Source organism: Salminus brasiliensis, chromosome 3 (assembly GCF_030463535.1).
Source record: "Salminus brasiliensis chromosome 3, fSalBra1.hap2, whole genome shotgun sequence".
Classification (NCBI taxonomy): domain Eukaryota; kingdom Metazoa; phylum Chordata; class Actinopteri; order Characiformes; family Bryconidae; genus Salminus; species Salminus brasiliensis.
This window is the reverse complement of record NC_132880.1, coordinates 12,758,222-12,782,178: the sequence shown is the minus strand read 5'-3', so window position 1 is coordinate 12,782,178 and position 23,957 is coordinate 12,758,222. Positions and strand designations below refer to the sequence as shown.

At 42.4% G+C, this 23,957-nt stretch overlaps 1 protein-coding gene across 3 annotated transcripts in view; it reads right to left on the bottom strand.

The window, feature by feature from the left end:
- Positions 1–14,283, bottom strand: part of cica (capicua transcriptional repressor a) — a 28,084-nt gene extending 13,801 nt beyond the window's left edge. The window contains exons 1-13 of one of the 3 annotated variants that reach the window (XM_072675527.1): positions 14,108–14,283; positions 8,082–11,807; positions 6,255–6,386; positions 5,971–6,124; positions 5,672–5,771; positions 5,035–5,217; positions 4,681–4,813; positions 4,103–4,278; positions 3,830–3,953; positions 2,539–2,636; positions 697–1,588; positions 386–525; positions 100–260 (exon numbers count right to left, since the gene is read on the bottom strand). In XM_072675527.1, coding sequence (XP_072531628.1) covers positions 100–260; positions 386–525; positions 697–1,588; positions 2,539–2,636; positions 3,830–3,953; positions 4,103–4,278; positions 4,681–4,813; positions 5,035–5,217; positions 5,672–5,771; positions 5,971–6,124; positions 6,255–6,386; positions 8,082–11,655 — 5,867 coding nt within the window. In that variant the 5' untranslated portion in view covers positions 11,656–11,807; positions 14,108–14,283. The remainder of the gene's footprint in view (positions 1–99; positions 261–385; positions 526–696; positions 1,589–2,538; positions 2,637–3,829; positions 3,954–4,102; positions 4,279–4,680; positions 4,814–5,034; positions 5,218–5,671; positions 5,772–5,970; positions 6,125–6,254; positions 6,387–8,081; positions 11,808–14,107) is intronic. The other 2 variants (XM_072675529.1, XM_072675530.1) reach the window with 2 other exon arrangements.
- Between the last annotated feature and the right edge of the window lie 9,674 nt (positions 14,284–23,957).

The following is a 23,957-nucleotide window of genomic DNA, read 5'->3' as shown; positions in this document are numbered from 1 at the left end:
GTAGTCAAGAAAAGGAAATATGAAAGTTCCAAAAACTCACAAGATTGCAAGTGAACAAACCCTGATTCCAAAGCTGATTCACATTATAAGGTAAACTACCTTGTAGGAGACGGAGTCAAAAGCACTGTCTGAGCTGGGGTGGTGCCAGAAGCCATGACAGTTGCTGCTGCCACAGAGACGGGGAAGGGGCCTCCAGAATGAATTGTACCTCCTGGCTGAACATTTGTTTGGACCACTGGCATTGGTGCAATCTGAATGATCTGCAATAAACAAATCAAGTGATCTGGCAGTCATAGGTCCTTAACCTACATGTTAAGGGGGATATTCAGTGTAGTCTTAAATGTGTATATTCGTGATGAGTATTTGCACAACCACTCCAACCTACCTTACTTCCTGGTGGAGCCCCATTTTGAACAGGAAGGGGTGGGGCCACGAGAGAAATGGGCTGCGGAGGTGCGGAGCCTGTTCTCACGGTTGCCATGGGAACCAACATCTTGTTTTGTAAAACTGGAGACTGCGCTTGAACTGCAAAGAAGGAAGAGGAAAGCGAGAAACAGGGTAAATAATTATCTCTAAAATTCTATGAACAATCGTGTTCCGCTAATAGTTTCCATTTTAGTTCATAAATATGTTTATCTGTTCAGTGTATCTGTACCCTACTTCCACCATGCAAGCCAATTCCGAAGTCCATCTCACCTCTTCCTCCTGGGCTGACCCCTCCCACTGAGGCATATCTTATCCCTGGCCCAGCCCCTGAATGTACTCCATTGGCCAGTGAAACGTGTGCAGGAGGGGCAGTGGGCAGAGCAAGGACACTGGGTGGCTGCTGTGTCTGCTGGGGGGAGGGGCTGTTTGGGTTGGCTGTGGCAGGCAGAGTCGGGAGGATGTACTGCAACTGAGTGACAGGTTTTTCACCACTAGGTGGGGTGAGAGAGGCTGTTGGAAGGAACTGAGGATGGAGCAGAGGAATGGGAAGAGCACTATTGTTAGGTGCTCCATTACTAGAGGTGGGGCCTGGCAAGGGTTGCGGTGGGGTAATGAGCTGAACAGTGGGTTGGTTTGGAAAGGCTCCTCCAAGGACTAAACCTGTGACTAGGCCTCCTTGGCCAACAGGTTTGGGTGAAGAGGATGGAAAGTACCCACCCCCTGGAACAGCCCCACTCCCTGCTGCTCCTCCTGCACCAGTCGGCAGTTTGGCTTTCCCGTCAGGGGCAGGAGCCCCATGAGCAACTCCCCCTTCTACAGGTTTGCTGGCGATGGGAACTGGTGTGCTGGCCACAGGTCGAACCACGTTGGTCACCACTGTAGGGGCTATCCGGACAGACCCCAGCACCTGTGATACTGCTGGTTCAGTTGAGGGAATGACATTCAGACCAGGGATGGATGATTGGAGTGACTGGGATGGGACCTGCCCTCCTCCTCCTCCTGTTCCTCCACCTCCTCCTCTCCCATCTTTGGGTCTTCCACTCTGCTTTTTGTCTTCTGTGTTTTGCTGTCTCTTACTCTCTGTGTTCTCTTCCTGGTTTCCTGTGTCTTTGTTGTTAGACAATACACCCCCAGGTGAGAATGAAATGGGACGGACCATTGGCTGTGGATATGGATGAGGAAAAAAAGTGAAAAAATGAGAGGTTATTACAAATCACTATTAGTGAGCAATATGACTGACCTTGCCTGGAGGTTTGCTGAGTTGGAGTAGACTATTAAGACTAGTAGTTGTTTTTTTCAGCATTTTACATGTCTAGTAGATTTAAGCTCCCTTGCTTTATCAGGAGTCCCATGAAATGCTAAAACAGAAATGTTCAGTACCTGTTCTAAACCTCATTTTAATAAAACATGCAGTTGGCCATGCAGTTGATCCACATAGAGGCTTATTGTTATGGTATTTGTTATGATAAGGATATCATACTGTCATATCAAACACCTTTCATGTGCCATTAACATTGTCTTTCTTTATAAACTCGAAACTTAGGATTGCTATAAACTGGCAAGTATAAATGTGTTTATATCCCACTATGTGTCACTCTATATGGCACTGCACATCCATTAAACATTTCTGAAACAAAAAAATTGTCAACATGCTATTTCTATCCTTAAATGGTCCTATCCACATATAATCATCTCAGTCTCCCTGCTGGATAATATATCAGCAACTAACACTGACTATGGAAAAGGACAAAGGAAATCAATTGAGTACTTTTTACAGTATTAATCTTTGCCAAGAAAACTTATGCAGTAAAAATGTAAAACGTCCATCAGCATCACACACTGGACAAAATATACTAATAGATTACATATCAATGGAAAAATAATCTGACTCCATCAAAAACCAGACTACAAATTCAATCACTAAACACATGATCTGATCCCCAGAGTCAAACCACAAACTGTAAATATCCTGTCTTCATCAAACACACACGGACACAAATCTATTACAATGATTACACAGAATTTTAATAAAAAATTATTGTGGCTATGTGTTGGTAATACAAACTAGATCTACTGTCTACGAACCAGATTTATTGTCCCCTAGAGCTTTACCTTGCCATCAGTCTCATCTGCTGGGTCGTTCTCTTCATCACTGTCTGTCACTCTCTCTTTGCACTTCAAGTCTATTGAGCCTTCTGGGAAAGAATCATCTGAAAATTAGACACAGAGACATTTCACTGAAATTTACATGAAGCAGCTTTGAACTCAACTGCTCTTCTTTTGAGACCAAGAATGATACAGAAACTGAAATGTAATTATTATAGAAGCTCAGACAACTTTAAGAAGCTGAGAGCTTTTGGAGTCAGTTGCCTTTTAAGGGAATGTTCACCAATAAGGTATATGTAATATCCCAAGGGGCTACAAATCACATTGATGGTATTTCGATAAACAAAGCATATGCATAAAAAATGCAGGTGGCAAACATTCAAGACTGTTCAAGGAAAACTGTATTATGAAAGTATCCTGTGTGGTTGTTTTTTTTATTCTAGTAAAGTGCAGGTACTGGGATCTTGCATGCTTTGTTTTTATGTTGGAGGATCTTTATAGCTTGTGGTAATGGTCTACGGTATGGTGCATACCTCAAAGTGTGCCTTGATGCAACTGCTATATTTGCTCAAGACATTTCTAAAACTAATATTAAGGGTTTTTCACAACCATGCAAACTACACATAGAAGCATCTTCTTATTGTGCATGTGAGGTGAGGTGTTTACAAGACACTCCAAAACATAGCCATTAACAAGCTCAGAACAAAAGGGAAAGTCCAGTAGTGACAACACCCACGAAAATATTGTAAAGTGGTGTAATTCTTCTCCAGTTCAACAATAAAATTTGGGAAACAATAACAAACATTTAAAGCCCTTTTTGCAGCCAAATTGTGCTCTAACAATTTTCCATGAATATGACCATAAAATGTGTATTTAGGCTGGTGCTTGTGCTTATGTATGGTTAGGCTTGTTCTTGCTATAATATTATAAATAGTCCCTTTGAGTTAAATAAATACTTTTTAAAATCAAGTTTTTATAATTATTACTTTAAAGTTGATGCCACAGCGTAACCATATTATGATTGTAGACGAAACACTGCTTAAGACTAGACTGAATTTAAATATGAGAAGACATTTTTCTAACATACAATCACATGAACACAAGGATAACTGTTCTTTACAGTCATTCGTCCCAGTAATTTGTCCTTAATTAAAAGTATTTTAAAGATTTTAAAAAAGTAAAAAATATATATTTTTATAACTTGTACACTTGGTGAACACGTTTAAACAGGTAATTTATAGCGCAGCAGCATGCATAAAATGAAAAGGAAAAAACACTAAAATCATCATCAACCTACCTATAACATCATCATCTCCATCTTCTTCACAGATGACCATTCGTTCTTCATCACTGGTCACATCCTCACTTGTCCTGCGTTGCAAGAGAGAAGTGGGGCGAGTCTGAAATGAACCTGTTTCATCCTAAGAGAGAGAGAGAGAGAGAGAGAGAGAGAGGCTTTAAAAAAAATCTAAAACTCTAAATGTAGTTCTACACTTTGGGAGTAGTAATGGAAAATATCCTGCCATAAATGTTGGCATGAGTGTTAAGAGTGCTGCAACTGTAGTCATACCTTCTCCAGATCCCTTTCTCTCTCTCTCCTCTCCAGGCTATGCACTGCACTCTGAGAAAATGCGCGGGGACGTGGGTGCTGGCCTCCCATTGGCACTCCACGCCGCTCAGATCCTGGTGACGCCCAGCTAGACCCTGCACCCTTCTGCTCCACCCCCTGAGACACCAACTGGGAATCTAGAATATGTGGAACCTTTTACATTACTAACCCTCCCTCAAATATACACAATGTCAACAAGATATACACACACTTTGCTGCCTAACTACCAGCCACACTATCTTCACTTGTCATTTTACACAAAAAAGACTGTACATGAAGTAGTAAGGTTTGTGGGTCAGTTAGTAATTTAGAATGTGTAAGGTAAGGGGAAGGTAAGGTAAGGTAATGTGTAAGGTAATTTAACATACCAGATGTTTTTAACTTGGTTGTGGTTCTAATTTTGACAGCATTTAAAAATTGCAGAAATTAAACTGGAAAACAGGGGATGCCCTATAAGCTTTTCTTGCTCACTTCATTATAACATAGGAAATCAGTGGTTGAAATGGAATAGCTTCTGTACGTATGAATAAAAGCCCTACCTGTGCTTTCAGAAACACTTCGCTCACGAGTCTCTTTGGTCCCTGGAGTGCCCCGGCCTTCAGATAGAGACTTCCTCCTGTCCTTATTACACCACTTCCAGTCAGGGTGAGCCCTGAAGTGAGCCTCCTTCACCTGAGACATAAGCAGATGAGCAAAAGCAGATAGACAGATAAATATTAAACATTCATATATCAATGCAGTACACAGACAGATAACAAAACTAAGCCGATCTTTGAACTTTGTCATAAAACCTTACTTATTAAAAAACAAACATCACTTAGGCCACATGTAAAACTACAAATGAGTGTTCTCTGGACTGCTTCCGAGTGACCATAAAAGATTTATGATAATACCTGGAAGGCAAGGTCATGGTACTTCTGCTTTTCTTTGGCACCCAGTGCATACCACCATTCTCCCAGGATCTTACTGACTGTGCGGTTGTCCTGGTTTGGGTGCCTCTGGTGCACAAGGGCACGGTGTCGCTTGCTAAAGATCATGAACGCATTCATTGGCCGACGGATGTGGTCCTTCTCTCTCTGCAGGATAAGGCAAAGGCAAATAAATAGTTTATTACAAATTCTGTGATTGACTCACTCATGCTCTCAAGTGATAAAAAGACAAAATAAACAATAGTACAAAAGTAAAAAAACAACAATAATAAGCTGGTAGTTAAAGTACGTCTTGATCCAATCTGACAGACTGGTATTGAAGTTAATCAGGGTTTATTTGTAACTATATAGTACTAGCTGTATTAGGCCCGATCTGCATCAAGTTGAGAAGTTATGAAACTTTGCTTAAAAGTGAAAAAATTAACAGTACATCTATTTGTAATGTCTGTAGTGTCCGTGCAGAGGTGGGGACCAAGGCTGTTTGTGTGGTCTACTTCATGGCTATTACATACTTAGAAGTAGAAGCAACTTCATATTACAAGTTGGCAAAACAAGTACTCCCTGTAATACATGTTAGACATTAAACTGAAATATTACTCACCTTCTTGTCACTGTCTTTGGGTAGAGCGCTGAGCGACTGGGTCCGTCTTTTCACTGGACCAGTGGAGGAAGCAGGGTCTTGGGCTCCACCTGAGTAAAATCTGATTAACAAGGAAAGGTAATTTCTGCTTTGACCTGCTTTGAGATTGACCTCTTAATGTCTGATAAAACACATTTCTTAAACAGGCTACATTCTGATGTGTTTTTTTAAATAACAAAAAAATCTAATCAAAAATGATCCATGCATAATAAACTGATGGACATATCTAGAATGTCAGGTTGCTGTTCACAGATATTTACAGGTCATCAGCATCACTCTCTGTCTCACTGTCTCCTCCTTCTCTCTCTGCTGGAGGTTCCTCTACCAAGGGTGGTGGACGGGAAGGTGACCCTCTCTCTGAACCCGTTTGGCCAGTACATCCGTCTGTCACAAGAGCTACTCCACACCGAGGTTCTGAGGGTTAGTAGAATATTAAAACTATGTTAATTAATTACTTTCATATATAAAAAAAAACATATATAACAGGAGTTGATTTTCCAATGTGTGTACTGAAGAGCATAATAATCGCTGCTTTTAAGCTCACCTTTGCTCTGGTTCACAAGTGCTTGGCCATCAGCAGGTTGGGTGGATGCATTTGATTGGCTGGTCTCCAAAAAAGGAACCAATGAATGCCAGGGAAACACTGGCACAGATCGAGGCTCCACATTAGTCCAGACTATGGTGGGATGGTGAGGAAAAGAGATTAAAATATGGAATTATTTAACAGAAAGTCATTTATTGAAGAAGCTGCTGAATGCCTCCTGTATTGCCGCACTTCACCTTGACTTAAGCTAAGTCTAGCTTTAGTATGTATTTACTGTGTGTGTGTGTGTGTGTGTGTGTTGAATGTGTATAAGCATGCTTGTATATAGAGTAGTAGTAGGAAGTGTGTAAACACATGTATGTTATCCTGGAACTCTCCAACACTACATGTCTGGGCAAGTTGCAATATTCCATTTCAAGCATAGTGTAACTGTCTGAAGACACACTGACCCTGAAAGCAAATAACATTCTCTGCTACACACCCAAACACACACCTGCTGCTGACCAGCATACCAAAGACTCTACACACAAACTGATGCACATATGCAGGCAGCATTACTCAGCATTTCTGTCTTGAAACACCACCTTCCTGTGTACATTTCATTTAATTACTATACTGTCTAATTTTCAATTATTGCCCCAATGAGTATCCAAATTTAACCACAGCATGGCTGTCTCATCTTAAATTAAAGTATCATCTAATTCATTAACCACCAACCTATGGAATGTGGTACAGCTTGATTTGATTTTTATTGGTAATTTATTCCAGTTGCCAAACACACCTTTGTACTTCTTGAACGTTTGTGAACCATTTTTTTATTATTTCTGCATAGAATTGACCTAAAACATTATCTAATTTTCACATAAGTTCTAAATATAAAGACAAATATTAGACCTGGTCATTTATTTATTGGAGAAAATTATGTGAATTATGCAAAAGTATGTGAACCTTTAGGATTATGTGAGCTAAATTGCAAGAAAATGTGGATCATGCAGCAAGACAATGACCCTAAGCACATAAGTCATTCTACCAAAGGATGGTTAATGAAGAATAAAGTTAATGTCCAGAGCTTAATCCAATAAAAATGTTGTGGAAGGACCTGAAGCAGCAGTTCATAGGAGAAAACCCACCAACATAACAGAGTTGAAGCTGATTTGTGCGGAGGAATGGGCTAAACTTTGTTCAAGCCAAGCAGGTTTAGTTGCCATATTTGCTGCACAAGGGACAAAAGACCAGATACTGAAAGCAAAGGTTCATATACTGTTGCCACTCACATATATGTAACATTTCCATATAAATGACCATGTCTAATATTTTTTATCTAATTTTCTGATTAAGTTTAAGGTAAAATGTTTTCAGAAAATAAGATTCTAAAGGGTCCGCAAACTTTCAAGCCCCACTATATATACAGTGTATGTGCTGATGAATCATCCAGCTGACATTATGTCACATTATGTCACTATCAAGTTAAATTATCAATCATTTTGTATAAGATCAAGAATGAAACTCAAGAAATCAAGGATTTAGAATAAACAAAAACAAAAAACACGCCTGTACCTATATATGTAAAACAAGAGTGAGGCTACATACCATTCTCACATATTTTATTTTTACCTCCGGGTATCTCCGTGTTACCATTTCTAAAAAGATAAAGTGGTCTATTTTTTTAATCATATGTTTGATCAGTCATCTTTACATGATTTTTCTTAAATAAGCAACATAGCAATTTTCACAATTTAAGTAAACAATGCAATTTGGGGATCCAAAATGGTCAGAAATTAACAAAGAAATCTTCACCAAAATCAACTTTTGTAAAGCTAGTCTTACCTGTGCCAGGACGTCCCATGATGATATCCTTGCGGGGAGCAGGATGTGGAGACTCTGCTGGCAGGATGAGGGGAAGAAGGGCAGTGGGAGATGGGTGACAGGCCACAGGCTGTGGCAACACACCTCCTAATTCATCTGCATGATCACCTGGCTTTCTCTCTCGCTCTCTCCCTCCAGAGCCTGAACTGGCCAAAGTTGGACCAGTGGCTGCATTTGAGACAGACACACTGCTGGGGGTAGGGCTTGAGTGGGCTGGACGCCCAGCAGCCACAGTGGTCAGTGATTGGGCAGAGGTCACCAGCACCAAAGTGGGTGCAGGGTTGCGGAGCAAGACTGCACCATTTGTGGCAGCTCTGTTAATGGGCACCGGTGCCTGGAGGCCCACAGCGAGGTGAGATGGCTGACTGTACTCTCTTGAGCGGGAACCCGTTCTCCGGTTCAGCGGCCCGTCACTAAACTTAGCCAGGGGCACGTCAGGGTTTCGGACGATGACAGGTGAATCACGTAGAGGAAAGCGACGTGGGCCAGGGTCCTGAGGAAGAGGTGAAGGAGGTGTGGGGGAAACCAACATAGGTGGAGGGGTGGACGCAGCAGAAGATGAGGGCCGGCTGGTTGCACTCCTTGGTCTGGGAAAAGAAAGAGAGGAGGGGGTGGTAGGCTGGCTTTGAGGGGATACCGCCCTGAAGGCTGCAGCATTTAGGCCCAGTCCTAGGTCACTCAACTGGGAATCAGACTTAGCATAGTCAGAAGCATTGGGAAGTGGCGGAGGTGGAGCATCCAACTTGCGCTTGCTGGGACTCATGGGCACAGTGAAGGTCAGGTTTGTCTGGAAAGTGGGCATGATCCCAGACAAGTGACGTTCCCGTTCCGAGCCAGGGGTGCCCATCTTAGTGCCACTGAGATGACGTGGGCGGCGAGAGGTAAGAGGTGAAGGTGCGGTTATGGGGCTGAAATTAGCTGGGCGGAATCCAAAAAGTGGAGATGGAGAAGGAGATGGCGCAGGGGAGAATGGCGACTGATTGGACACTGGGGAAAATGAGGGAGTGCCTGAGCGTGAGCTGCCCAGTGATACCAGCATGTTCGCAGCCTCGCACTCATCAAAATCAAAGCGTGACAGGTCACGTGGTATCTCTTGTGGTAGAAGCGAAGGCAAGACTAAACGAGGACGCGAATCTCCACCGCGGCTGCTGGCTTCACTACTATCCCGCGAAGTCTCGTCCCAGTCAAACTCACTGCTGGTACGACCTCCTAAACGGAGGTCAGGTGTGAGGGTGCCTGTGCTGCTGGCACCGCTTCTGTCTCGGCCCACTCCACCTCCTGCCTCCATCTCTTTAGTTCGCATGGAAAGGTGGCGGGAGCAGTAGCCACGTCGTTGGGACTCCTTGGAGCAGCCCTCACGAGAGCACAACCGACGCCACTGCTTTCCATTAAACTTTTTGCGGATGCCTGTGGGAGTACAAACCACATCACCCTTTTTATACTTCTGCTGGGCAGCCGTGAGTGGTGTGCGGGAACGTGATGAAGAAGATGAGCCTGAGCCACCTCCCGATGCACCATGGGAGCTAGAAGTAGAGGTCTTCTCCAGGGAACTGCGGGAAGAGGATGGAGGCAAGGGAGGTAACTGTGGAGTGGAAGAGATGACTGCAGCCCCTGCAACTTGGTCCAGGCCCAGCAGTACAGGAGAGGGGGTGGGGTGAGGGACAAGGGACAGGTGCGGTGCTAGCGAGGTGCCAATGCCTCTCACCACTGACAGATGAGGGCTGAGGTAGTCAGTAGGTTTCGAAAGAATGGGCCGATGCTGGGAGGGCACACCCAAAGATTTGCTGCCCATGGCTGAGGGGAGGCCACCTTCCCTGATTTGGGCCATGCTAAAATGGCTGACCTCCATGTCCTCTTCTGGGGCAGATGGTTGTAGAGCAACCCTTTCCCTTTCTCTCTCTTTTTCTAATTGCCTCTGCAGTTCTCTCTCTTTCTCCAGCTCCTTCTCTCGGCTTCGGTCCCAGTCTCTGTCGGGAACTATGTTGAGAACAGAAGAGATAGCAGAGCTAACAGTAGAAGAGGAAGAGGGTGGTAATGAAGGTGCCGATCCAGGGTGTAACATCCCTCTAACTAACACTGGCCCAGTCACCCCATGCACCATGCTGAGATGACACAGCTCTGGTTCTACTTCCATCTCTTCTCTGTCCTCCCACGCTCTCTCTCTGCCTCTCATTCTTCGACTATCATTCCCTTGTTCAGCAGACAGTGGTAGTTCCAGGTCCCAAGGTGGAACCAGGAGGCGAAGGCTTTGCCGTGAGACCCACACTGCCTGAGCAGTAGTACCCCTCCCTTCCTCTTCAGCTTCTCTTCTCTCCTTCTCATCTGCCGGATCCTCCCGTAGCTGAACCCGATATGGAAAAGACACGGCAGGGTGGGGGTCCACCTGGGTGACCAGGCCTTCTCTGTACCACTGTTGTGCACCCTCACTGCCCTGAGTGCTACCTCCAAAAGGCACACACACACGTGTTCCTATGGCCACAGGTGCCTGCCCTGGAGGGGGTGCATCTAGAATCAGGTCCACTGTTTCACTAGCCCCTCGGAATGGGTATTTGCTTAAGCTTTTCTCACCATTCAGCTGCACCTCAACACTTCCTTGCGCCCTGATGACTTCCCGGAGGACACCAGCACGAAAAACACTCGATGACTCCTGCCCTCGGTCAGGTGGCCATCCTTCTCCTTCACCAACCCTGGCCAGCACCCTCTGGTTCTTTAAGCCCTTGGCCAGTGCTTCAGACAGCCCAGCTGGCACATTTTCCGGTAGAGCCGTGTGACTAGCCTGTGTTTGTGCTCCTTGTGAGTTTAAGTGATGGTCCGAACGTCGTGCTATCACTTCAACATCAGCTGAGTGCTCACTGGCTGTGTCCGTGGAGGAGCAGCGCTGAGGACTGGATGTGCTCACCTTGTCTCTCTCACCCCCTTCTTCTCCCGCTCTGTTCACACTGTTGTGTATGATCCCTGTGGTGCTGTCCTCAGCAAGCCAGTTGCTTTGGCTGTGGGTGTTTGTGTGCACAGCAGCAGCAGAGCCCTGACTAGCACCAGAGCCATTGTGAGCTGTGCTGCTGTTGCTCTGTGGGGGAGTACTGGGAGTGCTGGCGTTGCCATGGTTTCCAGCACAGTGCTCAGAGGTATACTTCTTCTTGGGCACGCGGGCCTTAAAGGTGGCTGTCTTGCGGCTGGATGAGGGGTTGGGGCTGTTATTGGCGCTTGTTGTGCTGCTGTTGCTGTCACTCTGTGCTCCACCCGACTTGAAGCTCCCACAATGCTCCTCTGCTTTCCCACTGTCCCCGGCTACATCCAGTATTCCCTCCCTTTGTCCTTCCGCCTCTGGAGTTCTGCTTGTTCTCAACGGTTCCTCCAGCGAAGAGTCTGAGTTTGAAGAGCTCTGTCTCTTGGGAGAAGAGGGCGAACGTTTGGGCTTTTCCTCTGCGTCTCTCCTCTCTTCCTCTGGGCTTGCATCAGCTGGCCCCCTTCTCTTCCCCCCCTTAGCTCGTGTGGAAGGAGGTGACCGCCTGCCTTGTTTTTTAAAGGGCTTCATCTTTAACAACTTGAAGAGAGTTTTTAATCCTCAAGATTCCCTGTGTTTCTCAGCCTATCAATATCTTCCACTCTGTTTCCCTCTCTCATCCCGCCCCTTCTATCTTCTCTCTTCTTATCCCTGCCTCTTCCTGTTTGCTCTTAATTCAGACCCTGCAGTGAAACACAGAATGCAAGACATATTACTTTTGGGCTTAACAACAGTATAGCAATTCTACACACAAAATGTAGATTAAAAACATGTATCTAGTGCATACATTAGGCCTAGATTACATACACTTAGTGCCTCTATGGAACATGTTGCTATGTTATATAACATTCATTATGATATTACTGTATAACCTAATGTACTACATGCCATAACAAAGACCAACTAAACACAAAGAAATGTGCTTGCCCAGACAAGTCACACACTCTTTTTAGTTTCTTGGCTAGAACAGAGGAGGCGGGGGAATTCCTTGTTCACTGGTATTTCAGTCTTCTCTCCCCATCTCTCTCGCTCACTTGTTCACTCAAGTGACCTTTATGCATTTCTTACTGAGACATTCCACCCCTACAATCCTCACTTCCTGTCTCAGCTTTACTATCTCTGGCTATAGCATCATTCCTCTCCCTTCTTCCTTCTAACTTACTGCTTCTCTCTTTGAGTATTCCTATGCAGCTACATTTCCGAAGGCTAACAATACACATTTACATAGGAATGCATTCAAAATGAATGCTCAGATACACAGTTAGCTCCTGACCTTCGCATGTGTAGGAACTACTATGTCATTCTAAGCTCTTTTAGGGAATACCTAGTTCAATTCCAGGCTAGAACGTATGGACACTGAATGCAAGTTTACCAATACAACAGCAATATTATGAATGTATGGTGAGTTAGTGTATAACCTACACACACATATATAAACATATAATAAACAACGTATAATACTGTAATATGTTTTAAATGCGATTGACCTTACTGCTTATTGTACACACTGTTCAAACATAGTGCGCCTGTGTGCAGCCCGGCCACAAAACTGACCCATTCTGTTGAGAAAACCACAATTACCACCTTGTTCACGTCCCTTTGCACTGTAACATCAGTTTGCACACATTATGCAAATAAAAGATATGATGTACACTGGTCCTACTAATAAAATTCTACCATAAAGTAATTTAATGAAGAAAAAAAAAAAAAAACTAAAGTGGGGTAACAGAAGAGGGTTGGTATTAATGAATGGTCCTGAACGGAATAATATGCACTAGGACTAGAAAGATATCTAGATTAGCAAGACCATTAAGAATAAGTTCTTACGCATATATTTGTCACAAAGTGCTTTTAACTACCGTAGTTGTACTACGAATCAATAACGCACGACCAACAAGAATTACTACATCCTACAAAGCCAAATACACCTTCGCATACAATAATGGTCCCACGCAACAAGGCGAGCAAAGATAAACAAGCCTAAAGTAGCCTAGCTTCGATTAAAATATGATTTAAAAAACACCCGAGCCGAGATCCTTGTTCAACATCCAAACAAAAGGAAGGCCGTCGTCGGCTTGAGGAAAGTTTTGCTGAGTAGTGGACTGCTGTATGTGTGTCAAGCACTTTTATTGGCCGTAGTGCCCTACTCTGCGCTTACAACCACCTACTACACAAAGAGTGAAGTCGAGTGACGCAGGCCTCTCTCAACAACACAAGGCCGCAGAGCAGTTCAGCTCTGTCTTAAAGCGAATAAATAACGACGAGCCCCATTCGTAATACTACTGTACTGAAACGACCGTGTGCTACACGAATACCCACGTCTATATATTCAATAAAAATAACAGAAGAAAGCCTTAAATTATAAGGCGATTCTGAAAGCTTTCCACAGAACCGTTGTGGGAGGCAGCGGTCGGCAGTAATCGTAAAGGTAATCCAGCACGCAGGAACTGATCAACAGATATTTGTGTTGTCTGAACAATGTATGGTTCTCTTTCGTCAAGAGGAAGAGACGAGGGCCGCAAGTAAGAGCAAATGACCGAGTGGGAGGGTGAAAGTGTGTCACAAATACGATGTATTATGGAAATATCTTTGCTAGTTTAAAAGACGAGGACACGGTATCTTCGTCAATTGTCAAAGGCCAACATCGCACGAGTACTGAACACTACATAAATAGTTACTTCCAGTTTGTCCAAATAGTCGATGTTGTGTCGTTCGACTATTTTCTGGAAAAAAAGTTTTAGGCTGACTGTGCACCCCCACCCCTCCCATTCTATGTGTGCCTGCTGAAATGCTTACTGCCCCCTCCCTCCCTCGTCTCACTGCCCTCAAAGAAAGATAATCATTCGTCAAAGAGATAACATTGAAGCTTAGACGCTAGCAAACTGTTTCAGAAAACACCCATCGGTGTAAAGCTCAACACGGCAAAACGAGCAGATCACTGCAATGCTGCAGAAGAAAGATTTGTAGCAAGCTTTCAACTCACCCTCGGAATATTTACAGTGGCAACCAAATGATTTTGAGTCAAAATACAAATGGACACAGGCGGAGAACCGTCGCGGCTGCCAGCAGGCAGGTTTACAAAATGTTTTTCTTCCGCAAAGCCGCCCGAATGAGGAAAAGTATAGCCGCTTATGTTTCGGGCTACACTACAGTCGCAAAATGGTGAATGAAGCCCAAAGCCTTGACAACTACTCAGCTCGGCCAATCAGCGCGCACAGTCGGTTACAGTAACCAATGAGAAAACGATTAACATTAGCAGAGGCGGAGCGAGCTGTCAAAGTCCGGCTAATGGACAGCACGCTCGAGCCAATCAGGTTGTGGGAAAACAAGAAACAGCTGGTCAGACCTGAAACGACACCATCCAATGAGGACGCGGGGAGCGTCTAGTGAAAGGGAGTAGGAGGGAAAAGCGAAGAAAAATAACACTATTCACCAATCTACGGCTGCACACGTCGGGTGCTGACGCCGTGCACGGCTACTTATAATACGGTGCACGTTGGGAAATGGTGTTTTTGTGCTGCTCAGTATTATAAGGCGTTGTGTCAAAACACCTGTAGCGATAGTTCCAGCTTATCTGTTTATGATGTTTTGCTGAACAGAGGAGAGGCGGGTGAGTTGAATACAGCACCGAGGATGAAGTATGCAGGATGGGTCACGACAGTTAGCTTTTTAGAGCCGAGCGTATACTACAAACCTCACGGGGTGTGCGTATGAGAAAGGAGCTAGCAGGGGCAGGCTAGCATTTTTTCGACTCGGCTTCCCATGAATACTTCACCCCGTTATTATACCTCAACGAATCCAGCCAATCACACAGAGCTTGTGAGATCACTGCGCCTTAAGTCCCGTCTTCTCGTCCAATCTGTGTGGAGAAGAAGTGTAAACGTCACCGAATCGATCCGTGATTGGTCCGCTGATAGGGAGCTTGTAAGCCAATGAGCGGCCACTACGGCGAGCTCATTATGCTTGTTGCCATCACCGAGACCAAACGGGAAGGGTTGCGAGTGTGAGTAAATTAGTCGAAACCAAGGATTACAGTTCAGTACCTCAGAGTGTGACCCATATACATCCCCTACACCGTAGTTCACACCGTACTTTGGCCAGCTTTTCTTCCGGTGTATCTGCTGCATGCTTATTTGAGACTAAGTGAGCTTGAACTTGAATGAATGAGTGTGTTGTGTGTGTGTGTGTGTGTGTGTCTGTGAGAGGGAGAGAGAGACAGAGGTGGTGGTGTGTGTGAACACAGTGGGCTATAAGTAAGTGATGGTAAATGTGGCAAGAGAAACTGTGTGTGTGTGTGTGTGTGTGTGTGTGTGTGTAATGGATCACAACAGCCTTGAAGATGATGAGTGCGTGTGTGTCACACCTCAGACGCATGCTGTGTTCAGTTATTACATGCAATGGAGGGTTACATAACTGATGCACGTACACGCACACACTTTTACACACACAATCACAGAAGGGGATCTGGTAGAAACCACACCCAGCATACATTGCTGTCTTTGCCTGCTATATTTCAGTCCCCTTAAAGGTAAGGACTACAAGAAAAATGGCACATGTGTGATCAGTGGAGTTGTAAGGTGACAGTTACAGGGTATAAAAATTCATTAATTATTCCTTGATGTGATGTAATGCCACATATACAAAGGGAGGCGTACATCATTACGAAGAAGTGTCACAGGAAAAAGCAGTAAAGCGGTTTATGGTGCTACAGGAAAACAGAGAAAAGAGAAAATAAAAGTAAGCAGTGAGCTGAAAATTGGTTTATTCATCCAAGGGCCACAGTGCGACACTGAGGTGTCAAGCCAGAGAGTTGAAAATGAAGTGAGGAAGACAGCATGGTAGTGAAGGGGCAGGAGTGTGGAATGAGAGCACAGGAGGTAGGAGGGGAAACGTTTGAGGGAAGAAAGGGTAGCTTCTGTAATAGAAAGGACAATGCAAGTGGAAAGTTCTGAACATTTTAAGGCTTAACTCACATGACACTCAGTAACAAGAACCAATTACGGAGGTCTGACTGCGTAACATACACACACACACACACACAGCCTTGCTTACAAAAAGGAACAACATTTTTAAGAAACCAATATATAGTAACCCCCTAGTTAGTATAAAACCCCAAAAAACACGTCATTGAAATGTAGTCATCTTGGAGGAAATAATAGCATTGGGTTGATTTCAGTATCAGGACAGGGCATCTTTTAAAAAACACCCAACAATAGGCCATTTTCTTTGAGCTCCTGTTCTCCACTGAAATCTAAATTCAGTAGAGGATGAGGGGCTCTGCCCTTTGAAGGTTGCTTATTTGCATGATTCTTATAAACACACTCATAAAGGGAAGTACTTGCAAAATAAGCGCCCGAGCACATAAATGTTAGGTAGACGAAAATGTTTCAGTCACAAGACTATCATCAGTGCTGTGAAGACAGTTTGCAGGTTGTACCCTCCCAGTGGATTAACCGCATGACTCTTCTGAAAAAGCATTCTCCATCTACCCTTTTAAGCAGTCCCCTAAACCATCAAAACCTGTGTGTGTTTGATTAAGAAAAGGTTTTAAGATTTTAGAATGATTTCAAAATGATTAGAATGAAAACTTTCAAATACCCAATAATTCGAACTTTTAATTCAACAGTAATTACAGGGTAAATTAACCATAATTTCTGAAATTATTGTAGAAAAGAAAAACAACCTCCCCTTAAAGCTAAATAATAAAAGTCCACCTTCCATTGAAATGTAGATTATTATTAAGTGAATGTGTGCTCATGGACCCAGAGCAAGAATAGCACGTATGAACATGAGTGAACTCTGCTTTAAATGGTGATGCATGTGGGTTGTAATGCACACTGTCGTCCAGTAGAGAGCAGACAAACGCTTCTTTTCACAGAGTCAGATTGTTCCTATAATTAGGATAAATCAACAGAAATCAGTATACACTCACCAGACACTTACACGTATGTAGGAACACTGTACAAATTCTGGGAGAGCCTCCCTTTGCACTCAAACCTGCCTCAATTCCTGTTCCTTCTAGAGCACCTTGATGCTGCAAATCTCAAAGATCCCAAAGATGTTCTATTCCGATCCAGTGACTGGGAAGGCCATGTTATGTTAATTAAGAAGACTAAATGCATTGTGATATGATGCATTATCATGCTGGAAGTTGCCATTAGAAGATAAGGGTAAAATGACTGCTTGGTATTTTGGGATTAACAGGCCTACAGTGTGCCAAGAAAACCACACCCCACACCATTCCACCACCTCCATAGGCCTGGGCTGTTCACACAAGGCGGAATATCTAAGAATGATATATCTAAGAATATCAAGATTCATCAGAGCAGGATACATTTTTCTGGTCTTAAACATTCCAGTTGTGGTGGGCCTGTGCCCACTGCGGCCTCAGCTTTCTGTTTGTGGCACAAACAATCAACAAATGCCACGCTCAAAATGACTGAAATCACATTTTCCCCCCATTCTGACAGTTGGTGTGAACATGAAACAAGAACCGGGTGGGCAGGAGGAAGTGTGGCACATAACATGACCATGCTGCAGTGTAGGGCTGTGCATACTACATGTTAATACTATAAGGTACACCAATACTTAAGTTTAGCAGGTACATATGACATATGACATATTAATGTACTAACAAGAAGTGATGAAGCGTTGCCATGCCAACATACATCACAGTAACTTCTCTACCTTTTCACTTGCATTGTTATCGGCTATTTTTTCTAATAATTCTAAATCCAGACACGAGCAGCTCTTCCCGTTTCATTTCATATTGCATTGTGTGATATTAGTGTCCGTCTTAACTACACTCAAAAACCGACTGGTTCTGAGTATGTATATGAAATATTACAGCATACTACACTTTTATCAATACTACGCTCAATAACTAGTTACTAGAACACAAAATGTAAAAAGAAAAATGTTTTGGTCATTTTTATATACTGCAAAACATTGCATACAGTGTTTTTTCTTTTGGAAACAGTAGGTCACCTTGGTTATACCTTGGCAAACAACGAAATCAACCATCTATTTCTTAATGAACAAGAAATGCAGAAATGTCAAGGTCCTAAATCATTGACACAATCAGGAGCACCAAGACAAGCTTGTTTTGGCTCAGGTCGTAGCAGTCTACATTCAGACTGCTGTCACACACAATGGCTGAATTAACAGGGAAAGTGGGTGGCTGTCAATCAAGCTGTGTACTTAGCCAATTTAGCCACTCTCACGTTCTCCCTTGCGCACACACTAATTAGGCCCCTTTGTTATGGCCCATCGCAGGCTCACAACTCCCCCTTTCCCCCCAAGCCATGACCTTCGACCTTGCCCCAGCAAGTCAACAAAACCTTTGCTGCACGAGGCTCGGCCCCCTCGTCAATCACGCATTGGTAGACCTCCTCCTGCCGAATGTGATTGGCCGACAAGTGTCTGATTGACAGAGCAGGGTTACAGAGGGCTGGAGCAGGGCTTGGATTGACTGATAGGCCCTAAAGAATGCCAACAGCTCTGACAAGTGACAAAATGCAGAACGCGTGGAAAGCAGACACGTTTGTAGTCGTGTTGGTAGATGGGTGGATACAGTAAGAGCTTTGCAGGAGTGGTGTAATGGTGGGGGAAGAGAACTTTGCAAATTGGAACGATAATGGATGCTTTAAATGCTTAATGGCTAGTTTCACTCGTGTCAAAGTGGATGCTATAGGTTGATAGGTGTATCTCGAAAGTACCGGATTCACAAGAGACGCCATGCAATGAATGATCTAGCACTGGGTGTCTATGAGACACAGTTTCACCTTTTCCAGCATGAATCACACATTCAGTTTCTTCCGATGATGTATGTTCAGTATCGATATTTGAAAGGAAATGTCTAGATCAATAATTCAATAGCATCAGTGCTTCGGTGTAAAGTTGCTCATCCCAACAACGTCCTCGAATTGAAAAGATCCAAGATCTTAAGAGCTCTTTAGAAGAAAAAGACCCTGGAAGCCCTCACAACAACCCGGCCTCAAAATGGACAAGGGGCACAGGCCCCTAAAGATTCTGTGGAGACACACAGGAATCAACTTTTGACTGCATGGATGCAGCAGGGGGCGCTGTCTTCACAACAATGGCTGAAACGCCATTAGGAAATTACCCGATCAGTATTTTTCAGCATGTCTGAAAACGTCTTAGTGAGGCTTGTTTTAGTATATAATTTTAAAAAGTTAGTTAAAAAAAAGCAGTGGTTTAATGCGATGTTGGAGACAACTTTTTTTTTTTTTCCCGAAAAGTCTCCTGGGAACTTCCGTACAGATAGGTAGGCACTTCCTGGTTCGTGTTTTGTAGGTCTACACTCAGTGCAAGTTGTGTACTGCTAATGGAGCCGTCTCTCTCTCTCTCTCCCTCTCTTTTGTTTTGTATTATGCTGCTAAATACTGTTATCCCTACACTTAAATGTACTCGAAAGCAAATCACACCGTGGTTTCAGTTTTAACTAGAAGCTGCTGCAGAGAAAATAATGTCTTATGAAGATGCTTGTGAAATGTGTCCAATTTTCTCATTTTCTCAATCCAACAAGAAAATGTGAAAGTGATTCTCCAAATTCAACATAACGTTAAAGACCACTGCAGTCTCAGCATTATTTAACCACCTGAACAGAATCCCTCAGGGGAGCATTTCCAAATCAGGTGGTAGATCAGGAAAAAAAAAAAATAATAATAATAAATATATATATATATATATATATATATATATATATATATATATATATATATGGCAAGATTTGTCCAAAATGGTCAGAGAAGAGATCATTATCCATTGGCAATGGCATAAAAAGAGAGCAAAAGCACTGAATGATCCTAGAGATACAGCTGGACGCATATTTCACAAGTTTTAATTACACAAGTTAAAATTAAAGGAGCACTGGCTATGCTACCTGGACCAACTGCCACCAGAGACCTGCAGCAAGATTTGGTGGCAGCAACGCCTACGGTCTCCATGCTCCATGCACACCTCTAGTGACCCAAAAGCATAAGTCAGCTCCATGGATCAGAAGTACATCTTGAGGAGGAAGAATGAAGCATACGCTGAAAAGAAAGAAAACACCCTGCCCAGAGTGAAGCATGGCAGTGGCTCAGTTGTAACAGCAGAGGGGTGATCTTTTACATACTAAAGATGCTCATCATGAAGGGGTTAAATAATTGTGAGACTGCAGTCGTCATTAAAATTGGCATTTTGTGTTGACCTTGGAGAAAGCAATTGTTATTTTAGTTGTGTGGAGCTATTTAAATTGCTTTTGTTTGAATGGTTTATTGCAAACAGCTGAATGTTTGTAAATGTAGCTTAGAAACCTAACCTGCATGAATACTTGAGTGCAACTGTACATGCACCCGATACAAACTGCCCATATACAGTAGCGTGCAAACGTTTGAAAATATTTTTACTAAGCAAGGAAAAGTGACCTGACTTCCAAAAGGCCTAAAGATAAAGGTGACACATTTCTTTAATAATTTAAGCAAGAGGACATCATAAGAGCCCGAGGAGCCCTCTACCTTTACTTATTGTTTTAGCATTATTATGAGAGGCTAATAAGACTTTTGCATGCTGCTTCTTTTTTTTTCCTTTTACTCAAACATTGTAGAGGACAAAAATACAACACTAATCTTGCTTAGAGAATGTTTTCTCTGTAACATTGAGTTTAGAGATTAGGTCATCCTCTACTTAACTATTCACCATAACGGAGGTGACCACTGGCCAGTGCATAAAATAAAACTCTTGGGCCATCTTGCATGCACTGTTCTTTTGAGATCTATCTAGAAATGTTCAAAGCTTTTAAGGTTGGGGGAATGTGAGGGCCATATAAATAAAAACTTTGCGCCCCTTTCGTCCATCGTGGATTTTATTGTGCATTATTCTGCTGTAGAAGCCATCCTCTTTTCACCTTTAGCTTTTTACAGATGATGTGATGATACCATTTCTGGTATTTCTGGTATTTAACTTAATCCATTCTTCCCTCTACCAGTGAAATCTTTTCCATGCCACTGGCTGCAACGCCGACCCAAAGCATGACCAGTCACACCTTTGTTCATTGTTCCATTATAACTCCTGTATCAGTCCACAGGACTTTATAAAAAGGCTTATTTATACCTATTTATATTTATTTTTTTTGTAAAACCTCAGACATTGACTTTTGTGGCAAGGATACAAGAAATTTTTTTTTTCAATCGACTCTTCCAAAAAGGCCTCCACTTAAGATATATCCTTAGTTTCCAAAACCAATAACCACAGAAGCAAAAGGCAGGATTCAACACAACTTACATTCCTGCCAACTCAGGAAAAAAGGTACTGAATGGTCAATGAGGTGTACCTTTACATAGAGTAAACAGTTGTACCACATTCCTTTCCACTTGTTTTTATATTGCTTTGTCACTTACCAATTCCACCTAAACATTTTTGTGATGGATTCTAAAATCAGTAAAGACTGAATTGGAAAGAAAATGCTCATATATATTATGTTAACCTATTGATTGCTCTTTTATTTTAAATGTAGCACAAATAAATCCACAAATTCATTAACATTAAACAGTAGATTAAAATTATTTGCTGTACTTTGTGGTAATTTGCAATGTTGGACAGAGCCTCTCTTCTCCAAGAACTTTTTTTCATGTATTTACACTGGAAAGCTAATTTAATTTTGTTGACTTCTTAGCAACTGTTACAACAAGCTCCATTGGATGGCATGATGACCAGCATTATCTGGTTCTTAGTGTAAACACAAAGATAAACACACTTTAAGCAGTATGCTGTGGAGTGACTAGCAGGAAGAGCAATATAAAAATAAAGGCAATTATTTCATACAGTTTTGCACAGTCAAATGATTTAAAATAGTTATGATAATCTAATGACAGTCCAACTGAGCTCTTCTTTAGGATTAGCATCTAAAGTTGAAAATGCATGATTATGAACATTCTAAGACAAAATAAAGCCCAAGTAAACATGTTTCAGCCCTGTTTCAGCAGCCATCTAATAGACATTTAATAAAAGCATGTAAAAGTAATAAATAGTGCTGTAAACACAGCTAAAAATAACCTCCAAGATTGTGCTACTAGGTTTAGACGTGAGTACTCAAGACAATGCAAAAGGAAACTGGTAACCAGAGTTGATATTAAAACAAATAAGCAGATGCCAACTTTTGTCTACAGAAAGCAGTTGGTTTGGCAAATATTGGCTATTTTTAGACATGGGTATACAAAAGAGTGAAAACAGAGACAATTTGATCCACGTTTACCGTTTTTTAATGAACCCTGATTACAGTTTTAATTACAAGAAGGGGAGGGGAAAAAAAAAAAAAAAAAAAAAAAACCCAAAAAATCCCTAAAGCATACACATTTCCTCATGTGAAGTCTCATCTCTCCTTTAGAGTGTTAGATAACCGAGCACACAGAGAGAGAGAGAGAGAGAGAGAGAGAGAGAGAGAGAGAAATGAATAGAACAGGAAGAGACCTTATACACAAAGAAATGTCTCTTACATAGTCCCCCAAAATGAAAAAATATATGTACACAAGGAAAAAAAAAACAAAAAAAACATTAAGATAAAAATAACATGATAACAACAATGTTACCCCTCCCCATTTAACTGGTTCTTTTTTATAATTACAAATAAAACCAGCATAGATACAAAGCCAGAGAACTGTGTTTGCCATTATGTAGTTCATAGGAACAAAGGTTTGCAGTATATGCTGTTAAAAGGTTTTAATCTTATGAAGCTATTTTTCAGGAAAGGGGTACAAAAAAAATCTGTAATATCACTGTTAAAAATAAATGATAATATTCACAAGAAAAATAGGTATAACAAAACAGCAATGTTTATACTAAAGAGAGGGAAATAAAATAAATGTGTTTACAAGTAAGTAAGTGAGTTAGGCAGTTGTCAGGTTCAGTACAGACACTGAGCTGGTGTAAGGCTGCTGTACTGAAGAACAGATTCCAAAGGGGAGAAGGTGGGGGGGGGGGGGGGGGGGATAATAAAGGTGGGGGCACTATAGCTGTGGGCAAAAGCTTGTACTGCTTGCTGATGTACTCACAGTATGTACTCAGCATAATGAACACTTTTTGGTGAGAGATATACAGGGTGGGGGAGAAAGAAAAAAAAAAAAAAAAAAAAAAAAAAGACTTAGGACTTAACCGAAACCGTACAGTGGAACGTGTAGCAACTTGCCTCCAAGTGAATGCAGGTGCTCTGATTAATTAATCATTTCTGTCAGTGAAGCATCACACGATGCTTTGTTAGATCAAATGCCCATTTACATCCTGGAAAGTAATATTTAAACCAAGTCTGCAACCAAAGTCCCACAGGGCTTTTCACCCTGGTCTAAACATTAGGCCTTGATTTGGGCAGAGGAATACAACTGAACGGTATAGAATGGTCCATATGCAGGTTTTGCTGTGACCACACTAGACTGAAATGAGCACAGAGTTGGAGTGCAATGTCACAAGTGTGTCAAATCAGTCCATCTAATGTTTCCCCTTCACTTCCTGGGACAAAATGAGCATTCTGCATCTGACGGTGTGTGTGTGTGTGTGTGTGTGTGTGTGTGTGTGTGTGTGTGTGTGTATAAAATATAGCCATTTAAAGGGGTTGTACATGTGCATACGTGCGTGCATGCTGGGCACGCAAATACACAAGAGGCCATAAAATACAAGCTTCAGTTCTGAATGAATCTTCATTTACAGTCATTTTGGCTTTTCTCCAATAACACTTCATTCATTTAAAATAAAGCACTGTAGGATCCCTGTAACTAAATATTTTGAGGTCAACTTATGTTTATTCTCCATATATTTTTATTTTGAAAAATATAAATCTT